At 37.9% G+C, this 27,549-nt stretch overlaps 1 protein-coding gene across 12 annotated transcripts in view; it reads right to left on the reverse strand.

The window, feature by feature from the left end:
- Nucleotides 1–27,549, reverse strand: part of tweek (transmembrane protein KIAA1109 homolog tweek) — a 211,042-nt gene that overhangs the window by 124,412 nt on the left and 59,081 nt on the right. For 9 of the 12 annotated variants that reach the window (XM_083121294.1, XM_083121287.1, XM_083121292.1 and 6 more), the window contains 12 exons: nucleotides 25,257–25,430; nucleotides 24,195–24,297; nucleotides 22,767–22,952; nucleotides 21,328–21,451; nucleotides 20,345–20,600; nucleotides 17,483–18,363; nucleotides 15,716–15,896; nucleotides 11,946–12,107; nucleotides 11,548–11,673; nucleotides 7,138–7,258; nucleotides 3,934–4,364; nucleotides 2,496–2,799 (listed from right to left, as the gene is read on the reverse strand). In XM_083121294.1, the coding sequence (XP_082977420.1) occupies nucleotides 2,496–2,799; nucleotides 3,934–4,364; nucleotides 7,138–7,258; nucleotides 11,548–11,673; nucleotides 11,946–12,107; nucleotides 15,716–15,896; nucleotides 17,483–18,363; nucleotides 20,345–20,600; nucleotides 21,328–21,451; nucleotides 22,767–22,952; nucleotides 24,195–24,297; nucleotides 25,257–25,430 (3,049 nt within the window). Of the gene's footprint in view, nucleotides 1–2,495; nucleotides 2,800–3,933; nucleotides 4,365–7,137; nucleotides 7,259–8,905; nucleotides 8,982–11,547; nucleotides 11,674–11,945; nucleotides 12,108–15,715; nucleotides 15,897–17,482; nucleotides 18,364–20,344; nucleotides 20,601–21,327; nucleotides 21,452–22,766; nucleotides 22,953–24,194; nucleotides 24,298–25,256; nucleotides 25,431–27,549 lie in introns of all 12 variants that reach the window. The other 3 variants (XM_083121295.1, XM_083121285.1, XM_083121290.1) reach the window with 2 other exon arrangements.

The raw sequence follows: 27,549 nt of genomic DNA on the forward strand, positions 1-27,549 counted from the left end.
TACCACACCAAGAGATATGCAATGATAACTGAGCCAATATTTGCTCTTTAGCCTTTTATTTCCAAATTAATCTTTAGGCTAACTTTATTATTTGACGTAGAATGGTTGCAGTATTGTGCATATCATCAATGCATGGCTATCGGCGTACCTATGTTCACATAGGCCTAGCTTGCGCCCCGAACTACCATACCAAGATGTATGCACAACACCGAGGAGTTCTTTTTAAGTTTAAAAGCTTCGTCGATCCGTGGCAAAAAAGTGTGATGATTCTTACGCGACATCCTCGCTTTTATACTATTTTCGAGAACACAGATTAAAGTACAGATGAATCATTCACTATCTACAAAAGGATACTATCAACAAAACTGACATCTATACATCTTTAGAAATACAAATTCGTATAGTGCACTATTGCAAACATGAAGATACATTAAACTACTCATAACAGAGCATAAAATACAATAAACATTAAACAAAAGATATATATTACAAACAGGGTGCAATATTACATATAATAACAAAGAAATTACGCTTTCCTTTACAAAAATAAATACATTAGTGACATATCTTCTACTGGTGACGTCACATAAAAATGTGGATCATATCAAAGTGATCTTAAAATCTTTAGCAGATGGAGCCTCATGCATCTGCATTCCTGTTGAAATCAGCAACTTTGCAAGTGTGTGCTTTTCAAATGCCACGAAGTACAAAAAAAAATCATAGCTCGAGAACTAATTGTCGTAGAGATAAAATTGATTTTGTTTTCTTTTTTAAAGACAGGACTTTTAGTGGAAATAAAATTTATAGATTGTGCCTCTCAATAATTAGTGTTAAAGAAAGAAGGAGGAGAATATTGATTTAAAATAAAAATGACACATGACAAGTGAATGAAAAAGAAAATAGTATGTAGTGATGGTACATTCCTACAACCATGAAAAGTTTTTGTTGAAATCAAATTGATACTTCTTGAGTAAAAAAATAACATTATATAAGGCAGTGTTGCCAGCTTCGAGACATCCGGAATTTCACTTTTTGCGTTGGCTCTATGGATGCTGGATGGACCAAATAGCTCGACGAAAGACCACTCTATGACTCTATGAGGATATGTAATGCTCGTGTAGCTACTTTTTTTTAAAAAAACTGAAATTACGGCGTTAAGAAATTTTGTGTAATCACGGAAAATTTCAAACTTTCGGTCTTTGCCTCTGCTTCCCCCCTGAACCCTTAATTGTTTGATGTTACTTAAAATGTTGCTTTCTGCTCATTCTTACATTTAGGATCTATATATTTTTTAAAAAGATGCAGTGGTTGAGCAGTTATAGTATTTTACCTTCAATTTATCCCATAGTAACAAAAGGAAACAAATGGCTTTTTCAAATGGCGCTTGCAGAAAGAAAATGCACACAATGTTCAGTATGATCGCTGCTTTTCTTCAGAACCATTCACATGCTAAAAGTAAGTCAGAATGTTCAATAATTCGTTTATCTGGGACTTCGTGTGCATAAAAAAAGTACTCCCAACTCCTGTCTTCAACAATATATCATTAAATATTATGGTAATAACTAATAAGACACAGCAGAACTTTTTCCCCACCTACAAGCCACTATTGACTCCCCTTCCCTTTCTTCAGTTTTGTTTGTAATGTTTAGGATAGGCTGGGAAGTTTGGCGTCAGCAACTTGTCTGACAGTTTGAAAGCTATATGTTTCCAATCTGCTTGAGGCAGATACGACTTGCCTTGCCCAATGCAATGTAAAGAACAAAAGTAGGATTATTTAGCATAGGCCAATCTGGTTCAAGGGTGTATTGCTCATCCCGTGCCCTCCAATGCCAAGCGACAAAAATAGAATTCCAAGTTGCAAGTCTGGTCCTGTGGTTGCAGCTGATAGAAAAACCTGTTTGGGAACAGGTGCACATGTTATCATCACGGAAATCTTGAACTCCAAGAGCAGCATTCTTTCGAGCAAGCACAGTTAAAAACGTATAACTGAAGTATTTTCCTTGTTGGGACTAAAATCGCTAAACGTATAACTGGAAAAATCGTATATCTGAAATATCATAGTACGTAATCTTACGGAAATTGGCAGGGACCGCGAGAAAAAAACATACTAACAAGAAAAATGTACTATCGCGAATCGCATAACTGTGATTTCACTGTAATAAGAAAATAATTTAATTATGAAATCTACTTGTGAGTAACACAAATAGTTCTGCAAGTTAAATAAAGATATGTATTTTGCATAATTCCCAGGATAATTAGACTTGGTGAAAGTGCAATGCTTCATTTCTGTGTACCCCATTAGATACCAAGACTCCACAAGTATCAGCTGGTATCGGTGATTAAATTCCAACCAATACTTTCTGATGCTGATACTAATGCATTGCTATTGGACCAGCACTACCCTCACCGTGTAAAAAAAAGACTAGGCTGCACATTACAAGATTATGGAAAGGTCAGAATGAAGGTAATTGTACTTAGAATGGCTCCCTGCTTACCTTGTGACTTAGATGCCTTGCTTCCCTTGCTCTTCTTCTTGTCCAGCTTTCCGTATTCACTAACCACAATGTCAACCCTCATTGTTTCCATCTCCCCAACAATGGACAGGTTGGATCCCCAGTTCTCAAACGAGGATCCGCTGATCTGTTCAGGCATGACTCCAAGACTAGACAAGAGGGGCTCAAATATCAGATGTGCATCCAAGAGGTGTAATGAATTATGCATCGGATAGAAGTTGTATGCATTTGTTAGGTAAGTGTCCTCTATTGTGTCTTCTGTGGTCAAGGTGTTGATCTTTGTCTCCTAAGAGGGAAATGTTACTACATTAGTTTCTTTTCGGTACCAGTAGCTGGAACATATACTTCAATTACATGTTCTCATTATTGAAGATTAGGCACACACAGGAGATGTACTACGTAGCAATTTTTCAGCAAAAAATCAGGCGAGGCCAGGCTGGCTCGGTAGCTCAGTGGTAGAGCAATGGCATGGTATACCAGAGACCAAGGTTCGAGTCCTGGTCAAGCCTGCATTTTTTGCTGAAAAATTTCTACGTAGTACATGTATTTATGTTTCAAAGCAAATTTTATTGTTAAGATCTTCACAGACTTTCTCACTTTTTATAAACACTAACCACAAAATATTTACACAGCAGAGGTGCGATTTCTTCTCCACCACCATCATGTTTCTTTCAACCACTCATTTCTACAATACATTTGTTGCAGGATATAAGGGTAGGTTGTTAATACAACAAACCCTTACATGCAACATTTTTATCCTGTGTTCCAAAATGTTGGGTTCATTGTAGATACTGTGTGAAAAACATTTCAAATAACACAACGAGCCAACCTGCACCGAAACAATGTCTTGGACAAGTAGTCATAACCAACTATGTCAAGTCGCCAACATCCACAATTAGGGTTGCCAAATGTACTACTTTTACAGGACATCGTGTATTCTACAATTTGTTTTTGTGTCCTGTGAAAGGGCCTCCCCAATGGCATCACTGCTTTGTAATTAAGGGATCCCAGGTTCAATATGCACTGGGGGCCAGTTCGTATTGCACTTTAAATTGTAGTTCCAGTCCCAACTCCCAATTAGCCTATCTCTGCATAAAGTGGACTTAAAAACTAAACAAAAAGTTTTTGAAAGTTTATATTACATATTATTTTAATTAAATATATAATATAATACTTATTAGAATATATCGAATAAATTATCGTTGTGTGCTGGTGTATAAAGACTGGTTCGTGCATTCTTGTTTCAGTGTGTATCTTGTATTGGCAATGGAGAAGTATGAAGGCAGTATTCCTTCGAAATGAATAGGTTCCTCAAGAGAAGTGTGAAAATCCTCCCATCTTGGTACACCAAACAAGTTCATTGTGTCAATTCCATATCATGAATAAATTACAACCTAAATTAGACATATGTGGTACATACCCAATTTCCTTTCAGGGAATGTTTCTCTTCAGAGGACTTCAAGAAGTCTTGCTGCTTGGCCATCCAGCTGTAGAGGTCCTCCTTCTCCCCTGCCTCCCAATGCTTTGGCGTGCCAGACGTCAGGGTGGGATAGTTGGCATCCAGGCTGTTCATGGAGCAACTCCCGACCCCTGAATTCAGGCTAGGATTGGACTCCTGTAACTTGCTGTCTTTCAATGTGTTGTACCCCGTTCCTGGATCTGCGAAGTGAGACTCAAACCTTCTTGTTGCAGAAAATGGGTTGTTTAGGATTGGAAACACAATGCTTGCTCTCGATGAGCATGGGGGGTGTGAAGGCAGAGACTTCTTCTGCGTTCCTTTGGGAGAAGGGGAACTAAATAGATCCTCCATGACATCTGGTGGTGAAGAGATCAGCTCATCTGGTTTCACTCCTGTAATGCATTTTAACTTATCAGCGAATACTCAAAAACACAATTTTAAAGTTGTTATAAATGTGAATGTTAGGGACCTTAATTTTTCTCAACCACAATAACAATGAAATATGTTAATTTCCAGGGGAGGGGGGAGTGTTTATGTATGTGCAATGACAGTGACATGTTTCATCTATTCAAAATTGTGAAGTAACATGAACTTGGAATAAAGTGAAAATCGTGGCCTTATCCACAAATTTCACAAATGAAAAGTACCACAAAAATTCAATATTCTTGTGTTTTAGGCTTAGTAAATAAAATGTATTTACGTTTTCCACAATTTTTCACCTCATATTGGAACATTTTGCATCACCGAGCAAAGTGGCAGGGTTCTGATGAGAGATCGAGTGTGCACCTGCTTTCACCCGGAAGCCATAACATCAATATTTGTGCCAAGAGAAATAATAGAAAATAATTTCCTCACAAATTGTTTCCAATTTGTGAAATTGTCACGAACAAGCACAGGTCATGTGACCTACACACTAGTGTAAAAGCACAAGGGGTGTGCCAAAGCTGATTACCGATATATGAATATCGGCAGAAATTGACATATCGGCATCGTCAAAAATCTGATATTTAAGTCGGTACTGATAATACTAGTTTCACCCTCTAATAAGTTTTATATTTTAATTTTGCAAGATTTATTGAAAATTAGGCTATGGATCTTCATCACTGTGAAGTTTTTGTGATAAAATATTGCAAACTCTCTAAAATCAGAAACAGAACATTACATTGCTGAACTGACTATTCCACATGATCAGGATCTGCTGTTGTATTGGAAATTCAAAAATGAATACTCAAGCCTGAAGCAAGTGGTGAGAAAATACTTGGGCATACCTACTGCATCAGTATTCAGTGAACAAGTGTTGAGTTTTGCTGGATAGATTTACGATAAGAGAAGAAGTAGGTTACTTTCAGAAGTACTTCAAAAACTCGTGTTTCTGAAGTTGAACCTACCAGCATTAAATTGACAATATTAAGAACAAGAATTCATTTTTCATTTCGAAGAACTGCTTGTGTACTAAGGTTAAATCTCTGAGAATATATATATATAGAAATATACATAACAAATTTGTTTTTGTCATTCTGTTGAATAATCTTATGTATTGGAATTGGTTAAATATCGGCATCAGTGTCGGTTCCAAAAATTATTGGTGAGTACATTAGCATTGGTAAATGTTCAGCTTCGTCACATCACTAAAAACACAAGAAAGGTATAATTTAAAATATTTGGCAAAAAAGTGTTTTAAAATTAAAATGCAAATTTTGGAAAAAAATATCACCAATTTTGGGGAAAAAAATTACAAAAAATCGAGGTATGTAATATTCCACTGCAACCATACCACTTATTTGTAAAACCTAATTCCCTGATGTTTCTAGGTTTTTCAGTTATCTTTAATAACTTTCCAGACCCCTCTATAATCATTACTATACAGAGCCATTTATTTAAGTGTAGACTGCCATGTCAGTGTTTGCACTATCGGCAAGTGAGGTGCTCACAGCCGTATGTCAGCATTGTAGACTGTCCGTGAATCAAGAGTGCAAGTTTCCGTAACTAGTTTAAACAGTGATTTATTTAAGACATTGAAATTTTACACCTGGGAATCTTGTTCCAAATCACATTTGAAATTCACGTGCCAATTGAGTTAACACATATGAATCATAAATAAATATAAGCTGTGCAGTAGAAAACATTTGCTTAGCAGTAACACACTTTATGATTGAATACACTAGAAAAACACAAAACCTAACAAGCAACCTATCACTCCAAAGTCGCCAGACTAATATACAGGCCACAAAATACAAAAAAAGTATCCTTATCATGTCACAGTCTTTTGTCTACTTTTAGGATGCCCGTACAGCAGGATTCCTACAACCCCCCCCCCCCCCTCGCTTACGTTAGTGAGTCTCATGTAAAGATGAATAAAAAATGTATGCACATTCAAGGTGACTAGTTTGAACATCTCCTTTCATAAATCTGGTAAATAATCACTTTATAAAATAATTACGGAAACTGTTGCAGCTTGCTTCATCGACATTCTACGATGTCGGCAAACTGTCGCAAGTGCCTTGCTTGCTGATACCACAAACACTGATGCGGCGGTCTACACTTCAATAGATCGCTCTGTACTATTGAATACTACAAATAATATTGATATTAGTATACAATTACTATCTCCAACTTTGCAGAGTAGTCAAAAAATCAAATTGAAAATAAATTTAGAAAAATAAAATAACTTTTATATGAAATAAATATCCCCTGCTCTCCCCCACCCAAAACAAACTATTTGGGAGGAAAAAAAATAACGTGCTTTCAGTTTTCAATTCTGGCAAGCAAAGAATGTACAGGTATTTAATTTTCTACATTTTTCCAGATTTTAGAATATCCTTATTACATGCCTATGCACTCATTGATTACCATGACTGTTCCAGGTTTTCCGGGATTTTCAGATCAGTGAGACCCCTGTAGTGATCATATCAGTCCTCAAGAAACATTCAGTTTCATCCAAAAATTTATGAGATAACGAAATAAAGTATGTGTTGTGTTTGTTGTCTGGGTTACTTTGTAACAAGTGTTTACGTAAATAACACAAAATTGGAATCTATCTGAATACAATGACACCTCAATTACATGAACACTTAAGCAGAAAGTGAAAGATGCATACATAGAATGTATGATCAGAGTTAACTGCAATTTGATTTAAATTAGGAAGTGTACCTAGCTACGACTTACCATTCTTTTCGTGGCTTTTCATTTTGTGCACCGATCCTCCTTCTGCATTTAAAAGCATTGTACATTCATCTGTTACTTCACACTCTTCCCCTGACCCTTCTCCATCTGTTAGTATATTTTCCTGCAACAGGACATGGGAGAATTTTGACACAGGCAACTTCAGGTTAATGGGTTAGTAAGCTGCATCAAGAACATTGGTGCAAGTTAGAAAGCACACAACATAAAGCATACAATGGATGAAATTAAACCACAAATCTAAATAAAGTAATACTTTTTTTTTATTTTTCACTAAACTATTTCATTTCTGCAATTCACATCTTTTCAACACCGAATGTGACTTTGTGAAAAAAATGAGTATTTCATAAATCTATGCAATGAGCATATGCAGTTAGTTGTGTAAGACAACTGAAAAATATGCAAAGGAGGAATCTATTCAAAAGGATGCACACATTATTTTGCTTCAGTTGAATGCTGAAAAGCATTAAAATTAATATTAATGGATGAAACCAAATATGAGTTTCTTATACACAAGGTAGGGACATTTACATTCGTGTAAAGTAGTAGTTCTTACTACAAATAATGTAATTTCTGTTTTGTAATGCCTCTTACATTATTAGACACAAGGATACTCACCAATTTATCTGCATAATGAATGTTAAGGACGACAATTCCACATACATTAACATTAACTTGAAGAAAGTACACATTATTCATCACAATGTCAATGAAAATAACTTAATTTTGCAATGAACGCCATTTAGAAGAATCATTCACAGATTGAATTTATAGATCATAGAGAGTATTAGATTAGTAAGACATCCCTAGGCATTACATTTGTAGTGCTTTACATGGGAAGCAGAGAAAGGTGCAACTATTAAAGAGAGTTTCACTGCAATTCTCACACAGTATTAACGACTGCTGACACAGAGGAAAGAAAATTTACTGAAAATTTATTCTTTGCATTTTGTCGAAAATCGATAACATAATTTTTTTCATTTGCTCATTTGTTCTTTTCAATTCAACATAAATTTCAAACTAAAACTCTTCATGGCTATCTACTTCATTTCCAGATCTAATGGCATGAGAAATTGGGAACAAGAATTGTCAGCTGAGGCAAAACCAGGGCTGGCTCGGTAGTTTAGTTGGCAGAGTTATGGAACAGTTTGACAAAAGAACCACGTAGAATTTACTCATTGTCTTACATAGAACAGAGTTTTGAAGCATGATCAATTTAATTATACTTTGGTAACTTCTTTAGGCAAATTAGTACATGCTTCAGAAACTGCCAGAAATTCATCAAAACTTTATGTGGAACATTCAGTACACTGTCTTTCAAACATATTCCTGTAAACGTCATTTGTTGCATGATGTATCAGAATGTTTGGGAGCCAACAGCCAAGGTTCACAATGAAATTTAATTCATGTTTGGAGAATAATAATAACGGAAACGAATTATTTGTTTATGTTATTATGAAAATTTAATGTTGAAAACCCTTCCAAGCAATAAAATTTGCAATGATATCGTAAAGGCAGAGTCAATAGCTCCTACATGGAGCATGGTTGGTTAGTGATGTTAGTTTACTATGACAGAAAAATAACATAAAGCTTGTGCTATAGATATTTGGCAGAAGTGACATGGAATTACAAGGGACAGTTCTGAAGAGAATTGTAGGAAGAAAAAAAGGCCCAGAGAATTTACTCCAAGAAAGCTCCCAGCTCAAGTGCACATGAGAAGCTGTGATGACACACATTCTGCTGAGGTTGTTACCTGCGTTGTGGCAACAAACATATTGTATGAACAAATGGCCTGCGTGCTGAGGTTCAGGACAGAAGGGTGAAAACTCCTAAAATTCAAATAAGGACCAAAAATCATGTTAATTGTCTTGACATAATCATGCTACACTTCCACTACAAAAAAGTTTGAAATTAAAAGTAAGAGAAAGAAAAAAAGCAGCACAATATATATATGTGTATATATGCTGGAGCTTGGTTTTTTATTCATAGCAACTTCTGTTGATAAAAAAAATACCACTGTAATTTTCTCAGCAGCTGGTCGCTTAATCTATAAAACTACAGGAAGTACATGAGGCAAGATTTTGTGAAAATGGTGTGAAGAGGAGAGGATTGGGGAAGAGAGGAGTGGAAGATGGAGAGGTTTAGTCATATATCAACCTGACCAGGAAATGGTGAAGGGTAGTGATGAAATTTATAGCAGTTAAGAATTGTCTATGTAAAATAGAATCAGAACTACCTTTCACAATATCATTATGGAGTAACTATTAAACATTCCACATGTACAAGGAAGATTCCTTTTGTGTTTCTCTCTCCTAAATTTTATATAAAACTGGAAGTTATGTATTTATTACCCATGGTTGAATCTCTGTGAATGTTTAATAGCAAAAGCATGCAGAACAGCCTAAGGATCTGTTAGCAACTAAACACCTAATGATGAACACATTATGCCAGCAGACATTTAATAAAATAAGTAACAGTTATTATCTAACACAATACAAATTAGTTCTATAGTTCCAACCTTTCAGAGTGAAATTTCAACAATGAAAATATAACTTAATCTTTAAAATCCAAGTTCTTATTTCAAGAAATCATGGGAATATTTTAACCTAACTTAATCATTACTTTAGAAAATTTCCCACTTCCACATTGCACAATTTAATGGTTAAATCCTATTAATTTCAAAGATCCACTGTCTTCATTCACGAAAGACAAAAGGGTACGGCATTTGAAGCAGAGATGGTACCGCATCACTGCTTTGTTTGTTTCCGGGTGGCGGTAGTTGCAATTTCTCCCGTTCAGCGGCACTGGTGTGGGCATCCTGGTTTGCCTTGTCTGCTTCTGTTGTCAGGTGGTGGTTGGGGGGCTGGGCTGTGCTGCTCGGCAAGGTGCAGTTCCTGTTCCCTGCGTGGCTGGAAGGGGGGTAGAGTATGTGCACAGCATCTTTTCTTTTTCAGGTCGGAGATCTTTCTGAGGATGGGGTGCCAAGTTGGGTGTGCCTGTCCATTGTCCAAGTTCAGTCCTGCTTTCTGTTGGATGATAGCATGGGTTTCTTTGACAGTGTTTTCTATGACAGAGCCGGTTGGCTGAAGTATGGATATGGAGGAGATGGTGTGGTTAGTGGAGTGGAGATGTTGAGAAAGGCCTGATTTTGGTGTGTCTCTTTTGGCATCTTTTACGTGATCATTACTCCGTTTTTTGACAGTGCAGATGGTTCTTCCAATGTAGGTGTTGTGGCATTAGCATGTAGTATTGTACACACCAGGCGATGCAAGTTTGGGTAGGTAGTATCTCTTGAAGTTGGGTAGTGCTCTTCCGATTTGGGATATAGGTTTGTGTGCCACTCGGATGTTGAAAGGTTTGAGGGCCTTGGTAATTTGACAGATGTGGTGGGGTGGTATGGAAAAGCGATCCATTTGGGTTTGGGATTTTGGTTTGGGTTATCTCTCTCTCTTGGGTGTCTGAGCTGGGCTTCTGCTTTTGCACACCACTGGATAGCTGGCACTTGGTGTAACCGTTGTTTAGTATTATTTCAGTTACGCATGCTATTTCATCATGGAAGTCATCTTCTGTGCAGCTGTGTGTGAAGACTCTTCTGTAAAAGTTCATCCATACTCCAGCTTTCTGTTTTGGTGGGTGGTTGGATTTTGCATGGATGTACTGGGTGCCCGAACCTGGTTTCCAGGCCTTTCTTAACACCTCCACTTCACTAACCACACCATCTCCTCCATATCCATACTTCACCCAACCGGCTCTGTCATAGAAAACACTGTCAAAGAAACCCATGCTTTCATCCAACAGAAAGCACGACTGAACCTGTACAATGGACAGGCACACCCAACTTGGCACCCCGTACTCAGAAAGATCCCCGACCTGAAAAAGAAAAGATGCGGTGCACATACTCGACCCATTCCAGCCAAGCCACGTGGGGAACAGGAACTGCACCATGCCAAGCAGAACAGCCCAGCCCACCAACCACCACCCAGCAATGCCACCTGACAACAGGAAGCAGACGACGCAAACCAGGATGCACACGCCAGCACCACTGAACGGGAGAAATTGCAACTACCGCCACCCAGGAACAAACAAAGCAGTGATGCGGTACCATCTCCGCTTCAAATGCCGTACTCTTTTGTCTTTTGTGAATGAAGACAGTGGATCTTCGAAATTAATAGGATTTAACCATTAAATTGTGCAATGCGGAAGTGCGAAATTTTCTAAATTTCACATAAGTAATTTTAAACCACGTTTGCCGCATCCATCATGAGTAACTTATTCTAGCAGTGTGAAATCACTCCAGCACATACAGCAAATGAAATAATGCCAAAATATCAATTCCATTGCATAAAGATTACATATCTCACAGCACACCTTACATGCACAGAAACTAATACTTACTTCGTCAGGTTCCTGGACAGCAAATGTAACATTAAGTGGCCTTATGTTTTTAGTCTTGTAGTTATGTTCAAGGAGAAGTGGAGTGTACAAGACATTCTTCCACTGCCTGCTTAACACAATTACACCCTGAAAAAGGAAACAGGAAATGAGTCTCACAACCACAAAATAATAAAATAAATAAACACTCACATTCATGTCAATGATTTTTTGGCAAGTACATAAAAACTTTCTCCACACATGTCTTTTCATGCAGACTGGAAACAGTTCATTGGACTAAAACAATCTAAACTCTAAAATAATAGAGAGGAACCTAACAAAACATATAAACCTGAAAAATCTGCTAATTTTGTGCTTCTCCTTCAAGTTTTCAAGTAGGCTAAACAAAGCACTAAAAGTACCTGTCTCAGTGTCGAGAGTTGAGGAAGTTCGCAGTCTCGGAGATTTGCTTCTATTATGATCAGATCTGACTGCAATACATATTTCTGGAGTACATTGGCGAGTTGGCAGGATGGGTCTTCTTGCAAAGTTTTTGCCATGGGCGTCAAACGGCCGTATCGACTCTGCAACAGAAATTTTATTGTTGTAATTTACACATGTTTTGCAGCAACTTGTGAAGATTTTTAATATTGGCAATTATGGCATACACATAAATATTACAATATATATAATGAAAATAATGGCTACAAAAACAATGGAACGCCAATTTTACATTCTCCTAAATTTTAAGATTTTCAGTCTCATGCCCCTCAAAAAGTATAATCAAGGTTCTACTGTACTCTCTGAACTGTGACTGAAAACTGGTTAGGAAACATTTCACTCTCTTCAAAATATAATAATTCAGCTTGCAAAACTTTAAACATTAATTCTGAATTTGACACATGAAACTCTTTTCAGCCTTGTGTTGGAAAATAAATTATTATGAACTCTATATAAACAGCACACTGATTACATTATAATAGGTACGTTTCACCAAATTTTTCTTGGCATCAGCAGTAAGAATAAAAACACTTATATTTGCACAAGCCCTAGTTTCTTGATTCTTGTATCAGTCTAATATATATTTAATAATAATTACTTGTACAATCAAAAAATAAATTAGTAAATACTGCTGGAAAATTTCAGAATTCAATTAAGATCTTGGATGGCCAATATGCCTGTGCCTGAAGAGTTAACCTTTACTTGGATTTTGATAGAAATTTGTATCATCAAAAGTAAGGTTTTTCATACGTTTTCGTATAATTTTGCTGATTACAAAATTTATGTGCTTTTTGGACTTTGATACTTTTATGTTTGGTTGGAAATACTGACATAGGTTTAGAGCAAGCTCGGGAAAGTCACATGGATGAACCCCCACCCCATCCCCCCACAATTCTCTGAGCAATATGCAAATTATCTATTTTTGGTAAAAACAGAGTTTCACATTTTGGCTCATTATTCAACTTGTATGGCACCCAGGAACATGAAACAAGTTTCATTCTCTTGGGAAACATCCATTCCTTGAAAAGAAGACTCAAGTTCACGTTCTCTTCCCTAAATTGCGAGGGAAGAGGGGGCAAACTCCAGATTTTTGTGTTTTTTTAATTGAAATTCGGGGGTTGTGGCCCCTCCCCCCCAAAATTCCCCCTCGGTTCCGTGTTCTGAATTGTACATGCTTGCATGCCCTTATATTTTAGCTGCAAAACAAAAGTTATCCAAAGTAGATTCAAGCCCGTAGCCAGGCATTCTTTGTAGGGGGAGGGGGGAGTCAATCCTAGAGGGGGCAATTTCTTAATATATTGTGTCGCATTGGCAGATATAGCAGGGTACACAGAGGCACTTGTCCCCTCCCCCAAAAAAGATAAGTAACAGAAAAGGGATGATATCTTGAAACTGCAACGAACAATAAAACTTCGAGCAACATCAAATAGCAATATTTCAATAATGATCTTTCCAGATTGCCAAAGAATCAGTGGCGTGCCCAAGGGGGGGACTGGTGGGGGTTATACCCCCTACCCTCCTTTGGTCCAATATTTTAAAACAAAGAACGTCAAAGGCAGGAAAATATGGCATAATGAGGACTGACTACTTAAAAATGTAGACATAACCCCTCAGCTTCAAAAATCCTGGGCACGCCACTGCCCCCCTCTAGCTAAGGGCCTGAGTAGATTGCTCTCATAGTGCCAGAGTTATTACGATTTTTCTCCAAAAAGTGTAGAAATTTAAAATTCACGTGGAAAAGCCTCGGCGTAACAGGGGTTACTTCCGTAAAACCTGCTCCCCATCCCCAGGTTCGGCATCCTGAATTGTACACGGTTGCATGCCCTGATGTTTTAGATGCAAAACAAAAGTTATCCGAAGTAGATTGCTCTCGTAGTGCCAGAGTTCTTTCGATTTTTCTCCAAAAAGTGTACAAATTTAAAATTTGTGCGGAAAAGCCTCGGCGAAACAGGGGTTACTTCCGTAAAACCCGCTCTGCAGTCTAAAGGTTAAACACATGCAAGTAATAAGGACTAAACTATACATATGAACTGTTGATAAGTGAAAAATATTGTTTAGCCATGGTTTAGAGATGCTGCCATTCAAGGAATCAACATAAACAAGTACGAGAACATCAGCATTAAGCATAACAAATGAGTAGATGTAAGTATTTTTTAATGTGAATTATATTTGATTTATGTAAAAAAAAAAAAAAAGAGGAAAAAGATGTAACAAATAACTACTATATGTTGAGCTATTAGCATGCTGCATGCAAAATTACCTTCAGTAAAAAAAGTACCTGGAATTTGGCGGGTAAAAGTCTCACATTGGAGGTATCGACAATTCATTTTGTCCGTAGGATGGCAGCACTGTACTGAATGACCACGCAGAGGGGCAGAGTAAACTATCCATCAGTTTGTGCACAGCAGCAGTTTACATTAGTTGTGTTTACGAGTGTCATGCGATTTGCAGAATGGAGACAAATATCGAGCAAGGAATTTGTTTGAAATTTTGTGTTGCCAATGGACTGTCATGTGCTGAATCGTTGAAAATGCTACAAAAGGCATCGTGGCACGACTTCTTCCGAAGGAGCTGAATTTCCAGCAAAAAGCACGTCGCAGGGATGTCTATTGACTCAACCTTCATTAAACGCATCATAACTAGTGATGAGACATGGGTGTATGAGTATGACATGCAAACAGGTCAACAATCTTTGGAATGGTGCTTTGAAAATAAACCAAAACCCAAAAAACCACGCCAAAGTTGCTCAAAATTAAGGTCATGCTCATTGTTTACTTTGATTATCGTGGTGTTGTGCACTCAGAATTCCTTCCAGTGGGACAAACTATGAATAAAGAGTTTTATGTGACCGTTATGAGGAGTCTGCGTGAGAATGTTCACCAGAAAAGACCAGAGTTATGAAAAACAATTCTTGGATTTTGCACCACAATAATGCATCGTTGCACACGTCGACTCTTGTTTGCGAGTTTTTGGTCAAAAACTCAACACATGTCCTTGTCCAAGCCCCATATTCTCCAGATATGGCTCTGTGTGACTTTTTCTCTTTCCGCGACTCAAGTTACCACTTCGGAAAAGGCGCTTTGAATCAATTGAATCCATTAAGGAAATTTGCAGAAGGAACTTAGGGTGATACCGTCTTCTGCGCTTGAAAAGTGTTTTGAAGACTGGGTTAGGCATTGGCATATGTGTGTTGCATCTGATGGGGTCTATTTTGAAATATGTTGATGATTAACCACGTATTTTGTGTTTTATTCACAAATTCCGGGTACTTTCTGTGCGTAGTAGTATGACAAAACCCCTAAAAACAAAGAAGAGACATGCATTTCAAGAACGAATGTGGAAACCTGATCTATTCTTGGCTGTCCATGACACAAAAGTGACACATATTACATCTACTACGGTGTGTTACAAAGAGTTTTTGCCATTTGGTGTAATTAAATTATAAGGTTATACTTGCAAGAGTGATTACATTTCATGATTTATCTTTGTAATTTATACATAAGTGGCATAATTTTGAAGAAGTACCAGGCAGTTTGTTACAAATTAAGAAATTATCTGTCTAATCTAGGGTGCCAATCCAAAAATCTATTGCCAATTGATTAAGCCAGATCCCGATGGCTCCAGTCCTATTGATGGAATGACAAAATATTTCAGGAAAAATGTACCATGTTAACACTCATGTAAAACATACCTTGATAGGCATGTGTATTCCTTGAACATCCAAAGCTTCAGCCATCAAGCATGCTACTATACCAGTGGAGCGGCAGTACATGCTCCGTAACATTTGGACCAGTCGAACTGCAAATCTGTTACTTGGATTCATCCATGCATTTATGGCAGGTGATGCTGTACTTAATAAATTCCAATCCAGTCTGTAGAGAAATAGAAGAATAGGAAAACATGCCTTAACAAAGTCGATGTGTTCTGAAAGATAAGAGTGTATTTTGCAGCTGTTTTATCATGATCTTCATTAATGTTTTGTATCCATGCCTAAAAGTAGGTAAATTTTTTATTTGAATTGTATGTACACATTCCTTGCATTGTAGGATTATTTCTCTTGTAGACAAGAGAAATAATTCCACTGTAATTTACAATTCGTTTTGAGCACATGTACTGTTGGATACTCACTATGGAAGTATGAAAAGCTACTCATATTTTAAAAAACTCAATGTGACAAGAAATGAAACAATACCACTGACAGAGGTTCATGAATGATTGGTGAGACTGAAAGGTGGGAGCTTATCAACTGTGAACTGTCAACACCAAGTGTAGCAATTTGACGGATGGATGCATGACCATCTGGTTAACACCTGGTGAGTAAGTAGAAATATTACAAATAGAGACTATAATGACCAGTGTCTGCTCAACTTTGATCTAATATCCAGTCAGGAAATTAATTATTTGAATCAAAAAAGGGAAATTGTTCAAAATGTTCATTACCATTAGTAGGTGAGTATTCCATTCCAATTTTAGGCATGAATTTATCAGAGATTTGCTTCAAAATATTTAAGAATTACATAAGAATATTAAAATATTTGTTTTGTAATCACAAAATAGTATTACACACTAAACCAGTTGAAAGAAATGAAAACTTCAAATTTTGCATAATTTCCAGGATAATTAGATTCCACAAAAGTGTCACATGGCATTTTTGTGGACACTGAAAAAACTAAAATGCCAGAAAAGTATCACCCAGTATTGTTAAATGAACTCAAATTGATACTTTCTGATACTCATACATCAGCTAAGCCCTAGTGAGATGTAGTTGGTACACAGTGTCATACCACCACTATTTTCTGGCTTTCACGACCAGAGTCTGTTGCTAACAAGTAGCTCCCTAATTCTGCAGGTTTTACAAACTGCCCCTCAATTCATACAGCTTTAATTTTTACCAATAACTGTACTGATGCTTCAACATAGCAATTACTTCCTATAATTATAAATATAGGGGCGACAATGTTGTTTTTTCTTGTTGCTTATTAGCAAAAGTGTTTTCTTTCAGTACAGACACTTCCATGTGGGAAATCCGGGTTCGACTCCTGGGGTGGGTGATCTAAGGTCGGAATTTTCCAGCCTTGTCCCCGCATAAACCAACTCTGGGACTGACCCATCCTCAAATCAATGGGTACCTGGGGGCAATCCTGGGGAGTTAAAGTGGTTGGAACATGGTGCTGATCGCATCACCTCCAAAATTTCTGAGATCGAGAATGTGTGGGGCTTTTGCCCTCACATCCCCTAAATGTGCCTTCATGGCATGGTGCTATATGCATGGGAAACTTTACCTGACCTTACCAGACAGAATGTTCCACAACAGTGTTCTGAAAACTGCCACATTCTTTTGCTGAACTCTGTATTACAGTATTGCCCTGACATGCTCCCACAACTTATCTTCTTCCCTGATAGGTAAGGTCACTTATACAACTATAAACATATGAAAATAAAGTACACATTCGCTTACCTTGTATAATCTATCTTCCTTGTAATAGGCGTACGGGGTGGAGCAGCAAAATTAAACCACACAGTGCGGAATTCTATGACACAAGATGATGTGTTAGCATTTTCTGCTTTCACTGCTTCACGTGCACTTTCTTTAACACCTTCTCCATTCACCTCATCTGCCGAGCAAGCCTTATTCTTGATATTGTTTTCAGTGACGTTTGAACCACCTGATTTTTCATTTTCCATGTATTCCTTTGACTTCACAGGGTCACCGTTTCCTGTTTCAATCCCCTTATTGTCTCCCTTTTCGAACTGCGAGCGCTTCACTACTTTCAAAGAGACTCCTTCCAGGCCACACTCAAACATGATGAACCCCAGCTTGTCTTCGTTGGAATCATCGTGATGAGATCCCGGATGTCGACCTGATTTCTCCGAATCAACGTCAGGGTTGATGTAATCCATTCGGAGTGGGGAAGGGATCCTGGCACAGGTAAACAGGACTCGGGAATGCTGAGTAGGGATGGCCGTTATCACGGCATCTTTCAAAATGGAGCTTTCGTTCCTCAGTCTTCTCAACTGGGCATGGATCTTTCCCAGCGTCAAGGCCATCACCAGTTCTTCCTGCTGTTTCTCTGAAGTCTCGATGTAAACAGGCTCTCCTTGCTGTGACTCAACTTGAAAAGATTTGGTTTTGGATTTCTTTCGTTCCCGAGGCATCACGGTTGGTCTGTGGAAAGTCTGCACAGCCTCCTTTGCTTGCTTGCCTGAATAGAACTGGGCTGTCACGCTGTCCAGGCACACGGCAAAGAGGGAAACACATGTCAGGTCCCTTATATTATCAAGCGCTGAAAACGAAATTATTTCTTCAACTACTGATGCCTGTAGGAGAGTGATGTTAACCTGCAAATAAATAATAATAATAATAATAATACTGTAATTACTATCACACTGTACAAATGAGTTACAAAGTTGAGACAAACAAATTGAGCAGAACATTAGAAACGTAACTACAGTTGAACATCACTTTTACGAAAATTTGCTAGGTTGGGACCATCAAGATTGAATGTGTAATGCAGGAAAATGTAATGTAAAATAGGTGTTCCACTGTATTTATCCAGCATTATTTTGAGAGAACAGTATAATTTTGTTTTTTATACATGTCTGTACTTCACAGTACAGTTAACTCTCGATACAATGACCTTTCACAGTTCCCAGAAAAAGGATCGTTATTTCGAAGGGGTAGTTATTGGAATTTGCACCAATTTTCAGCTTAAACGGAGCTCAAACGGACACAAAGATGCCTAGGAGACGGTAACACAATTTATCCTGGTACTTATACAACTTGTTATGCACATGATGCGTGTTGTGAGAAGGAAAATAAAACATGAAAACATTTTCACAAAAATAGGATTTAAAATAATGTTACTTTCTTTCAATTGTGCACTGTCGTGAATTCTTACAATTCTAGTTCATGAGAAACCCGTTTGCACCGAGACCTATGGAAAGGAAAACAACCTCTCGCTTATTGCAAGCAAAACTCGTAGAATCTTGACACCAGTCACACTGGCGCCAGCAAAAGTCGGGAGATAATCAGGCAGAATAAATGTTGGATTTTATACGGGCCTACTGGAGCATTGTCTGTTAGAAGATAAACTGGTAAGATAAGATCTCTCGGGAGAAAGAAAACAACCTTTCTAGGCACCAGACAAAAAAAAAAAAAAAAAAAAAAATGAGGTGGGACTAACTTTCTTTCTGGTTCCGCTGTGTAAAATACATCTTAAGAAAAAGTCACAAAGAACACGTTTTGAATGAAAGCGGTTACTGGAAGTTGTCGGCTACAAAGCCAAGACTTGCTCACTCACGGGGACCTGCTGAAATCTAAGTCAGAGTCTAAGTCCAGACTTCCAGGCACCATGCATCTGTATTTTGGAACATTCCTGTGATCCTATCTCTAATTTCTCAAGGTAGTGTCCTCCCTCCCATTCAGTTGTCAGAAGCTCTTAGGACAAGGAAACAAATCAAGGTCGATTTAAAATAACATCCAAGCACATTCGACCTTCTCTTCTCGGGTATCCAAGAGCAAGTGAAATCACAAAGGCAAAACAAGTCTAGTGTGTTGGGTAGTGGCTGTCGGGTATCATTGGCATGCTTGGGGGAGGGGAGGGTAGAGGTCAAGTGCTATTGGATATTACTCAAGCTTGGTGTGGTGGTGTCTATTTTTAGATCAGACCCACTTGCGAGCGGTAGAGCACTCATGAAGGGAATGAGTGCGAATAAAACGAGTGCAAAAAACTTATGTTTCGGCCGATTTCCTTCAATTTTTCAACTTTTTTCCAAATTTTTCACGGTTCCCGGGAAAAGGGTTGGTACTTCGAGAGGGTCATTATATCCGGGGTCGTAGAATCGAGAGTTGACTGTACTTCACATGCAGTCGACCCAGGATTGACATCCAGCAGGTGTGAATTTTCCCATCAATGTCCCTGTATAAGTAGCTCTGGGGTTCACCAAGCCTCTCATTAATGGGTACTTATGCAGGGGGGGAGGGGGAAAGCCAGATAAAAAAATTGTGTGGAGCCTTGCCTTAACACACCTTCTTCCTCTTCTTCTTCTTCTCATTACTATTATTAGTACACGTTTCTTGAGATTCTCTAAAATAGCCTATCTTGTCCTATTCTTTGGTTAAAAATGACCAGTCAATTGATATGAAAGACCTTTCTTACGTACGTGAGATTCGTGCAATGCGAAAACAAGAAACTTCACATATGTAATGCTTAAACCAAGTTTACCACATCCATCATGAAAACACCTACAAGAGCCTAATCATGGCTTAAATAGAGAATGTCATGCGATTCTTATGAAAATATTTTCAGGAAAAACTAACCTTTGGCAATATGATTGTTCCTTGCGTCTGTGTAAATATGCTTTCCTCATAGACGCTGGAGTGAATGGCCAGATGGCCACTTGGGTCCCTCTCGGCCGTGCTTCTCTTGCTCGACTGCAACTGGCTCAGGTACGAAGACCTTTCCTTCTTCAGAATATTTGCTTCTTCCACTCGCTTTATGCACTCTGAATGGAGATGATTCAGCACCGTCAGGGGATGGAGAGACGACAGCACTGGGGTCACAGCATCAATGAACCTGGAAGAAAGAATAAAGTTAGCACATGGCTGGTATTAGTATCATTGTTATCAAAATGCACCAGTTTGTATCTAAATGTGTACATTGACTGATTCTTTTCTTTGCTAGGTATTCTGGGTGAACACAAATTTTTTTTGTGGCATTCAAACATCCTGGAAGTTATGCTAAATGCGTATATGTGATGTCGTACAGTTCAAATGGAAAATTTATACATGTATTAATGTTTATAAGTGTTCTGAAAACATTTCAATTGCTGCTGTCTTCAAATATTAGTATTGTTGGTGGTTATTAACAGTATGGAAAACAGTATCAGTATTGTATCAAAGTAGGAATGGACTAATATGAAATGTTTAGTGATACCAATTAAGTAATGATATAAATTTAACGATACTCATAATTGATACACATTCAATATAAAATGTTCTGCATTTGAAACAGAAACTGTACCAAGACATTTATTTCACAAAACCAGAGCATTACAATAATATGAAAGTTTAGAATGTTACACTCAATTACAGGCTATTTTTACCAATATTGGATTGGTAAAATAATTGGTAATTTTACCGAAAAGCAATACAATATCAACAAATGCTGATAAGAGTAGTGATTAATATATCCCTTGCAAAACAAGATATAAATTGAATGAACAATTATTAAATAGAAACTCATTCTTCAAATTATTATAAGTACAAAAGAAATACTACTCCCCTAATGACAAATCCAATACCTTTGCAAAGATTCCAATACTAAAGGAGACAGCATGATGTCAATGTCATTCTTCAGCTTTACCACAACAGTGGTTCTTGTCCCATTTTCTCCATGCCCTGACAACAATTCCTCTTCACAACCTGCTGGAAATTGAAAGACAATCATACTATGTACTGCTTATAAATTACAGGAAATATCATTTCTACAAATGCTCAAATATTTTCATCAATCTTCTTATACTGAAAACATTTGGGAATCCAAAGTACGTCAGAACTCATCACTTATTTAACTAACTTCCACTAACTCGAATCCTTCAATATAACCATTAATTAGATTTCAGTTCTAATCAACTGTGAAAACCTAAAAATACCTATTACCATAACTAAGCTTATTAATATCCAAATATCGAACTAACTATAACCTTTATTAACTAACTGTACCTTTATTTACAGCTTAAACTAAATCTTTATCCTCCTAATTAAACACTGGAATTTAGTAACCTAGCTAATTAAATCTAAATGTTATACAACATAGTAACTTTATTTTTTATGTAGCTCCTATTATTATCTACCACATTTCACACTTTCAATTTATTATTTGTCTCTAATACAATTTTATAGCCACTATATCGATGGGATCACCTAACAAATAAAGAATGCACTGCAATATACAGTGGAACCCCAAATTTACATTTTTCTGGGGACCAAGCTGAAGGAACTTAAAATGCAGTAAAATGTAAAACCAAAGAAAATTTTATAATATTTTTCTATATTGAGACAATCAAGATTGAATGTATGATGTGGAGAAATGTGAAATCAGGTTTCCACTTTATAACTAATCTCGCATATTGATCTCACCACATTAATCAATCATGACACATAGTACCACTTTAACTCAGTAAAAATCATAGATTAAAACAACATTAAATTGCACAACCAAAACAACCAAGGTTCTGAATATAATGATCCTTATACAAATTCATGTAACACTAAATTCAAGAGAAGCATTATTTCATGTATTGTATATTCTGGAAATAAATTAAATAAAATGACACAAAAACGGTGGAACCACTATTCAAAGAAAAAGACGCCCTGGTTCATTTTAATGCTTGCTGGTGGAGGTGGGCCTCTACAGGGGTATTCCCTTTCTTCTCATTTTTGATTCCATTCCACAAAGTTCAGAAACGGTTTAAGAGGTTTTGAAAGCTAACAGAACTCTCAACTACATGGATCATTATCACCTGTCACTGGGAAATCTTCAAGATGTTTTGCACAACTTTAGTTTCATCACTTGGCCATGAATTTTAAAAGATAGATTTTTTGCATCAGTAAATTCCTACAGAATTCTCACATAATTCTTGGCACCAATAATTACTGCTCAATTCCCAAACACAAGCCACTCCTCTTCAATAAACCCTATGCTAATGCATTCCTTGAAAAGACTACATGCTAATAGTACCTGTTTCATCATTACTTGTCATCTCCGACCCCAGAAACTTGGAGGCATCCCATGAATATGGATGTGTTGGTGTTTTGTTGGATGTTGGTGGTGTTGTACCCGCAAACATGTCATTGGCTCTTCCCACCATCTTCAGTGACGTAAATCCTTCTGTCACAATTTCAAAATGTGGTGTGTATTTAGTTCCTGGAAAGCAAATGGAAATTATTTCATCAAAAGTAGGGATGGGACTGATTAATCGGTACTCTATCGGTATCGGCCGATATAGGCATATCGGTGTATCGGTAAAATTACCGATTGTTTTACCAATCCGATATATTGATTATTATCTGATAATTTAGTGCAAAATTCTGCCATTTTGTTGTAATTTTTATGGATAATATCCATGCCCTACTTTCTAAAAAAGTAAATGTCTAAATATGCAATTTATCTTGCACTGCAGTCACCTTGAAACACACATTTATTAAAGAGGTCAGTGAACCTTTCAGGTTCTTCAAGGACCATTTCTAATTTTATATCGGATTGGTAGAATATCGGTTATCGGTATCGGTAAATTTTATATCGGTACTTTATCGGTATCGGCCAAAATTTCATATCGACCCATCCCTAATCAAAAGCAAAGAATACATGTCAGTTTTTTTTAAAGACTAAGTTCAACATTTTCACATTGATATTTGCTTCATGATATTTGCATCTTTAATATACACTTGCGAAACACTTGCAGCATTCCTAAAAAAAAAATGTAGTTTTACCACAATCTTATGGTTGCACATAATCTAAACATTACATATATGTTATTCAAGTATGGTTATCTGTTCCTGTATGATAACTTCAACAATGTACATTATTTATAAGCTAAGTAACATGCTACAAACCACAAACTTGCTAATAAGGTGTTAAGAAGAAATTATTACTATTATTTTTTTTTTTACTAGAAGAGAGGTTGAAGCTGGTTCATGTCATTAACAATGTTAAAATTCACTTACATGAATTGGTCATGAAAGGAAGTTAATACCCTGTCAAGTTTGGTCACTGCTCCTATTCAAAACCAGCAGTTTATTTGGGCGTAGCATGTAGATTATAATTTATCCTGTATGTATGACTGATTCAATGCATGAAAAGTTAGTCCCTGGTTAGTGTAGTTGATTTCAGGCCTGTTCAACAGATGTTACTTGTGGACAGTTGCTTTATTGGTACATGACTGTTCCATTCAGTCTTCTTGCTGATACTGTGAGATGTCTTGTGTTGGGTAATGAAATGGAGGATCTGGAACAGGTTTTCTGTTGTTAGTTCGAATTAAGTTATTTGAGAAAGTTGCCTTTAAATTAACAGTGTTCTGTTTTTGTATGTATTTGTTGTCAATCATTGATGTGGTCTGTGCTAAGAGTTATCTCATTTTATTATTTAATAACACTTAACAAGACTTACCAACATACACAAGTCTTCCATCTTCATTCCTTTGAAATAAGGGGACCGTGAAGGCATCACATCCTCTGGGAAGGGAAGATTGAGTCCAGTTGCTGCAACGGATCTGCAGAGAAACAGAAATTTCACTCTCTTTAAACACAAATTCTTGCAAGCAGACAGTAGCAAATATCCACTTCCTCAAGAGAAAGAACAATGGTAGGTTGTCTTATATAAGATGAAACACAAGAAGAAAGGTGCAACAGATGGTTACCATGGAGATGGTACTGATGTTGACAGATGCTAGAGGTTGGGAGGGGAGGAGGAGATAGCTCTGGCATTTGCACAGGAACCTGTCCTTATCCTAACCAAGATCATGTTTAAATTCTCTCCATGTAAGTATTCAGGTGGTACTTGAAAGGTAGATGAGAGGGAATTTGTCCCCCTCTACTTGATAATTTTTGGAGCTCTGGAGGAGATGAATAATATCTCAATACTTCACGGGTAGTTACTGGAATCCCTCTCCCCTATGGAAACTATTCAAATACCACACTGTAGGTACTTGAAAGCTGAAATATTTATTTGAAATGTGTTGCCTCGGTGATTGAGTGGTAGATATATGATTGCATTCATAAGCTTTTTTTTTTATTTCAGGATTCTAAAACCAATTACTTGTAATTAAATATCATGCACGCCCTTTTAAGTTATAAAGCTTGAAGCCAAGAATCAGTTTCATTTTATCACTAGTGATGGCAAACTCACTTAAGAAAACCTGTAAGTTAGCAAGGAAGCAATAAAAGTATTTATCTGAACAAAATTAATATTGTACTTATTATGCAAAAATATTAACAAGAATTATTATGAACTCTTCACGCAATATTCCAACTGCATCAACCACTTGTCTTCTTATGATTAAACAAAGATATCTGTGACAATACCAAATAGCAATTTTGATAGTTCAAATTATGTGTAAAAAAGAATCAATATGTCTTACAAATATGAACATATATTCTGTACATCTGAATTTTTATGCAGTAAATATAATGGCACAAGGTTTTTAACTGTGCACTATTATCAATAATTTACCTGAGAAAGATGGCTGACATAACTGGACATTAGCAATGGAGAATCAATGATGGGCTTATTAACTTGCATGTGAAGATTCACTAGAGTCATGTCCTCTTGAGATGAAACAGCCGATATAAATGACGTACTAGATATGGACTGAGTGTCGGATGAATCCAACAAACTATCTTGAGCCTGAAGAACAGAAAAAACAGAAACAAACAAGTGCTTGAATAAAATAAAAAATCAATGTGTTTGTCATGAAATACAAGAGTGCATTAGCAATATTTACTTACAAAGTGAAAATTGAAACACTTCTTACAAGCATCACTTTCTGAGTCTTAAAATACTCCAGGACAAACAATCTTGTCAAATGTGCAACATATCGTATCACGCCGCAGACGTGAATCGAACCTAGGACCCGGGTATCATAAATAAATAGGCTAATCACGTTATAAAAAGGGTCCCGCTGAAGCATTGAAAAAAGAGCTTCTTAAAAGCTCATCGCGACAGCGTCCTTCAGCGGAGTTGGAAAAACTCCGCTGACATTGCATTAGAAAATGAAATCAGGAATCAGCGTTCTTCCGCAGGATTGCCGTTGCGAGAGGACGCGATCGAAGCAAGCGTCGTAACGGCCGATAGTTCGAATTTCACATAAATAGGTCGCGTGAGAAAATCTCAGTCTTAGTTGTCTTCCGTCAGTCAGATGAAGTAGTTATTACAAAAGAAATCCGTGTCTAGTTGTTTGCAGTTTACGCGAGAGAGCTCCAAAGGCATCGTAAGTTCAGAAAGAGGAGCAAACGAATAATCGGGAAGTTAAAGTTATCGTTAGAATATCGGTCGGCGAAAGTACAGAGTTTGGAGCCCGGAGTTGCTCCCTCGTCCGTTTTCTTTCAGAGTAGGACCACGTCGATCCAAGGACCAGCGGAGAAGAGATCGCCGTAGAACTCCAGGTAACGAACATTCCTTGTCTTTCCTTCCCCTGCCTGTTCAGTCAAAGGTAGTGTTTAAATATATGTCCGTGTGTTCTTACTTACGGGGCTAGTCCCCTTGTAGTTAAGTGTCAACGTGCTCTCCAGAGCTACTCCCTTCCTTTTACAACGTTCCTCTCGCCTAACAAGCGAGTGGCTAAAGGCTGTCATAGCCTATCTACGATCCCCGCTCTTAGTCTTTATACGTGGTGGAGGTGCGGGGCAGCTTTTTTTTCATACATTTCCCCTCGCGAAATGCATGAACGAGATTATTATTGTTATTTTTTTAGCTTCTTTTCTAAAGTTGAGTAACTTTCCCTTTCTTTTTTGTTGTTCTTGTTCGACTTTTATTCCTTTTAGTATGTTTCATGTCGTTCAACGAGGTAGACGACCCTCTTAATCAAACCTTTCGTTCTCTTCCCTTCCCGGACGAATTAGATGAGACGCTCGATCATCTCGCGATTCTAGCCGAAAACGCGGTCAGCTTTCGTCTTAACGACACAGGCCCTACGGCCGCATCAACTCCAATTCGAAGCCCCATCATGCTTAATCGTCACACGTGGGAGCGTCCCGCGAGTACCTTGGCTCGAGTCCCACAGCGCCGCCCGAGGATGGCTTTTTCCGGATTTCTGAACCCGTTTATGCTCGACGGCGTGCAGTTTAACGGCACGACCGGCGAGGACGTTCGCCGCTTTTTTGACCGTGTCGAGAGTCTCGCCACCCTTAACGATTGGGATACGCCGACGAAGCTCAAAATGGTTCCGGCGCTGTTGGCAGGTCCGGCGCTTCGTTTATTCGAAGCCTGGAAAACAGCGCAGGCAGGTAGGGTGTTTACCTACGATCAGCTGAAAACACAGCTGATTACGGAATTTACGGGCTCCGTAGACAAGTTGCAATTGGAGGATCAGATTAAAGCTCGCCTCCACAAGGACGGAGAAGCCGTCACGGACTACATCCGTGACAAACACCTAATGTTGTACCGACTCGATCCCGAGATGTCTCCCGCCACTCAAATTAAACACCTCACCTTAGGCCTTCAGCCAGAGTTTATCCGGGAGACATATAAAAAGGAATATGCTTCCGTCCCGGATTTTGTACAGGATTTAAAGGCTTTCGAGAAATTGCAATTTCTTATTCGGAAGCGCAAAATCCAAGATTTATTGTCGGAAGCGAACACCGACTCCCTCCTCGCCCAGCTGCGAGCGCCGCCTTACAGCGCGCACGTGAGACCGGAAGCGCCGGTGCTCTCTCCCGAGGTTGCACGCTCACGCGAATCCCCGGGACTTGATCTCCAGGTGAAGGCCCTCCAAGCGCAACTCGACGCGCTCCAGCACAAACAGATG

The sequence above is a fragment of the Lepisma saccharinum genome, chromosome 4 (assembly GCF_977018435.1).
Source record: "Lepisma saccharinum chromosome 4, izLepSacc3.1, whole genome shotgun sequence".
In the NCBI taxonomy this organism is placed as follows: domain Eukaryota; kingdom Metazoa; phylum Arthropoda; class Insecta; order Zygentoma; family Lepismatidae; genus Lepisma; species Lepisma saccharinum.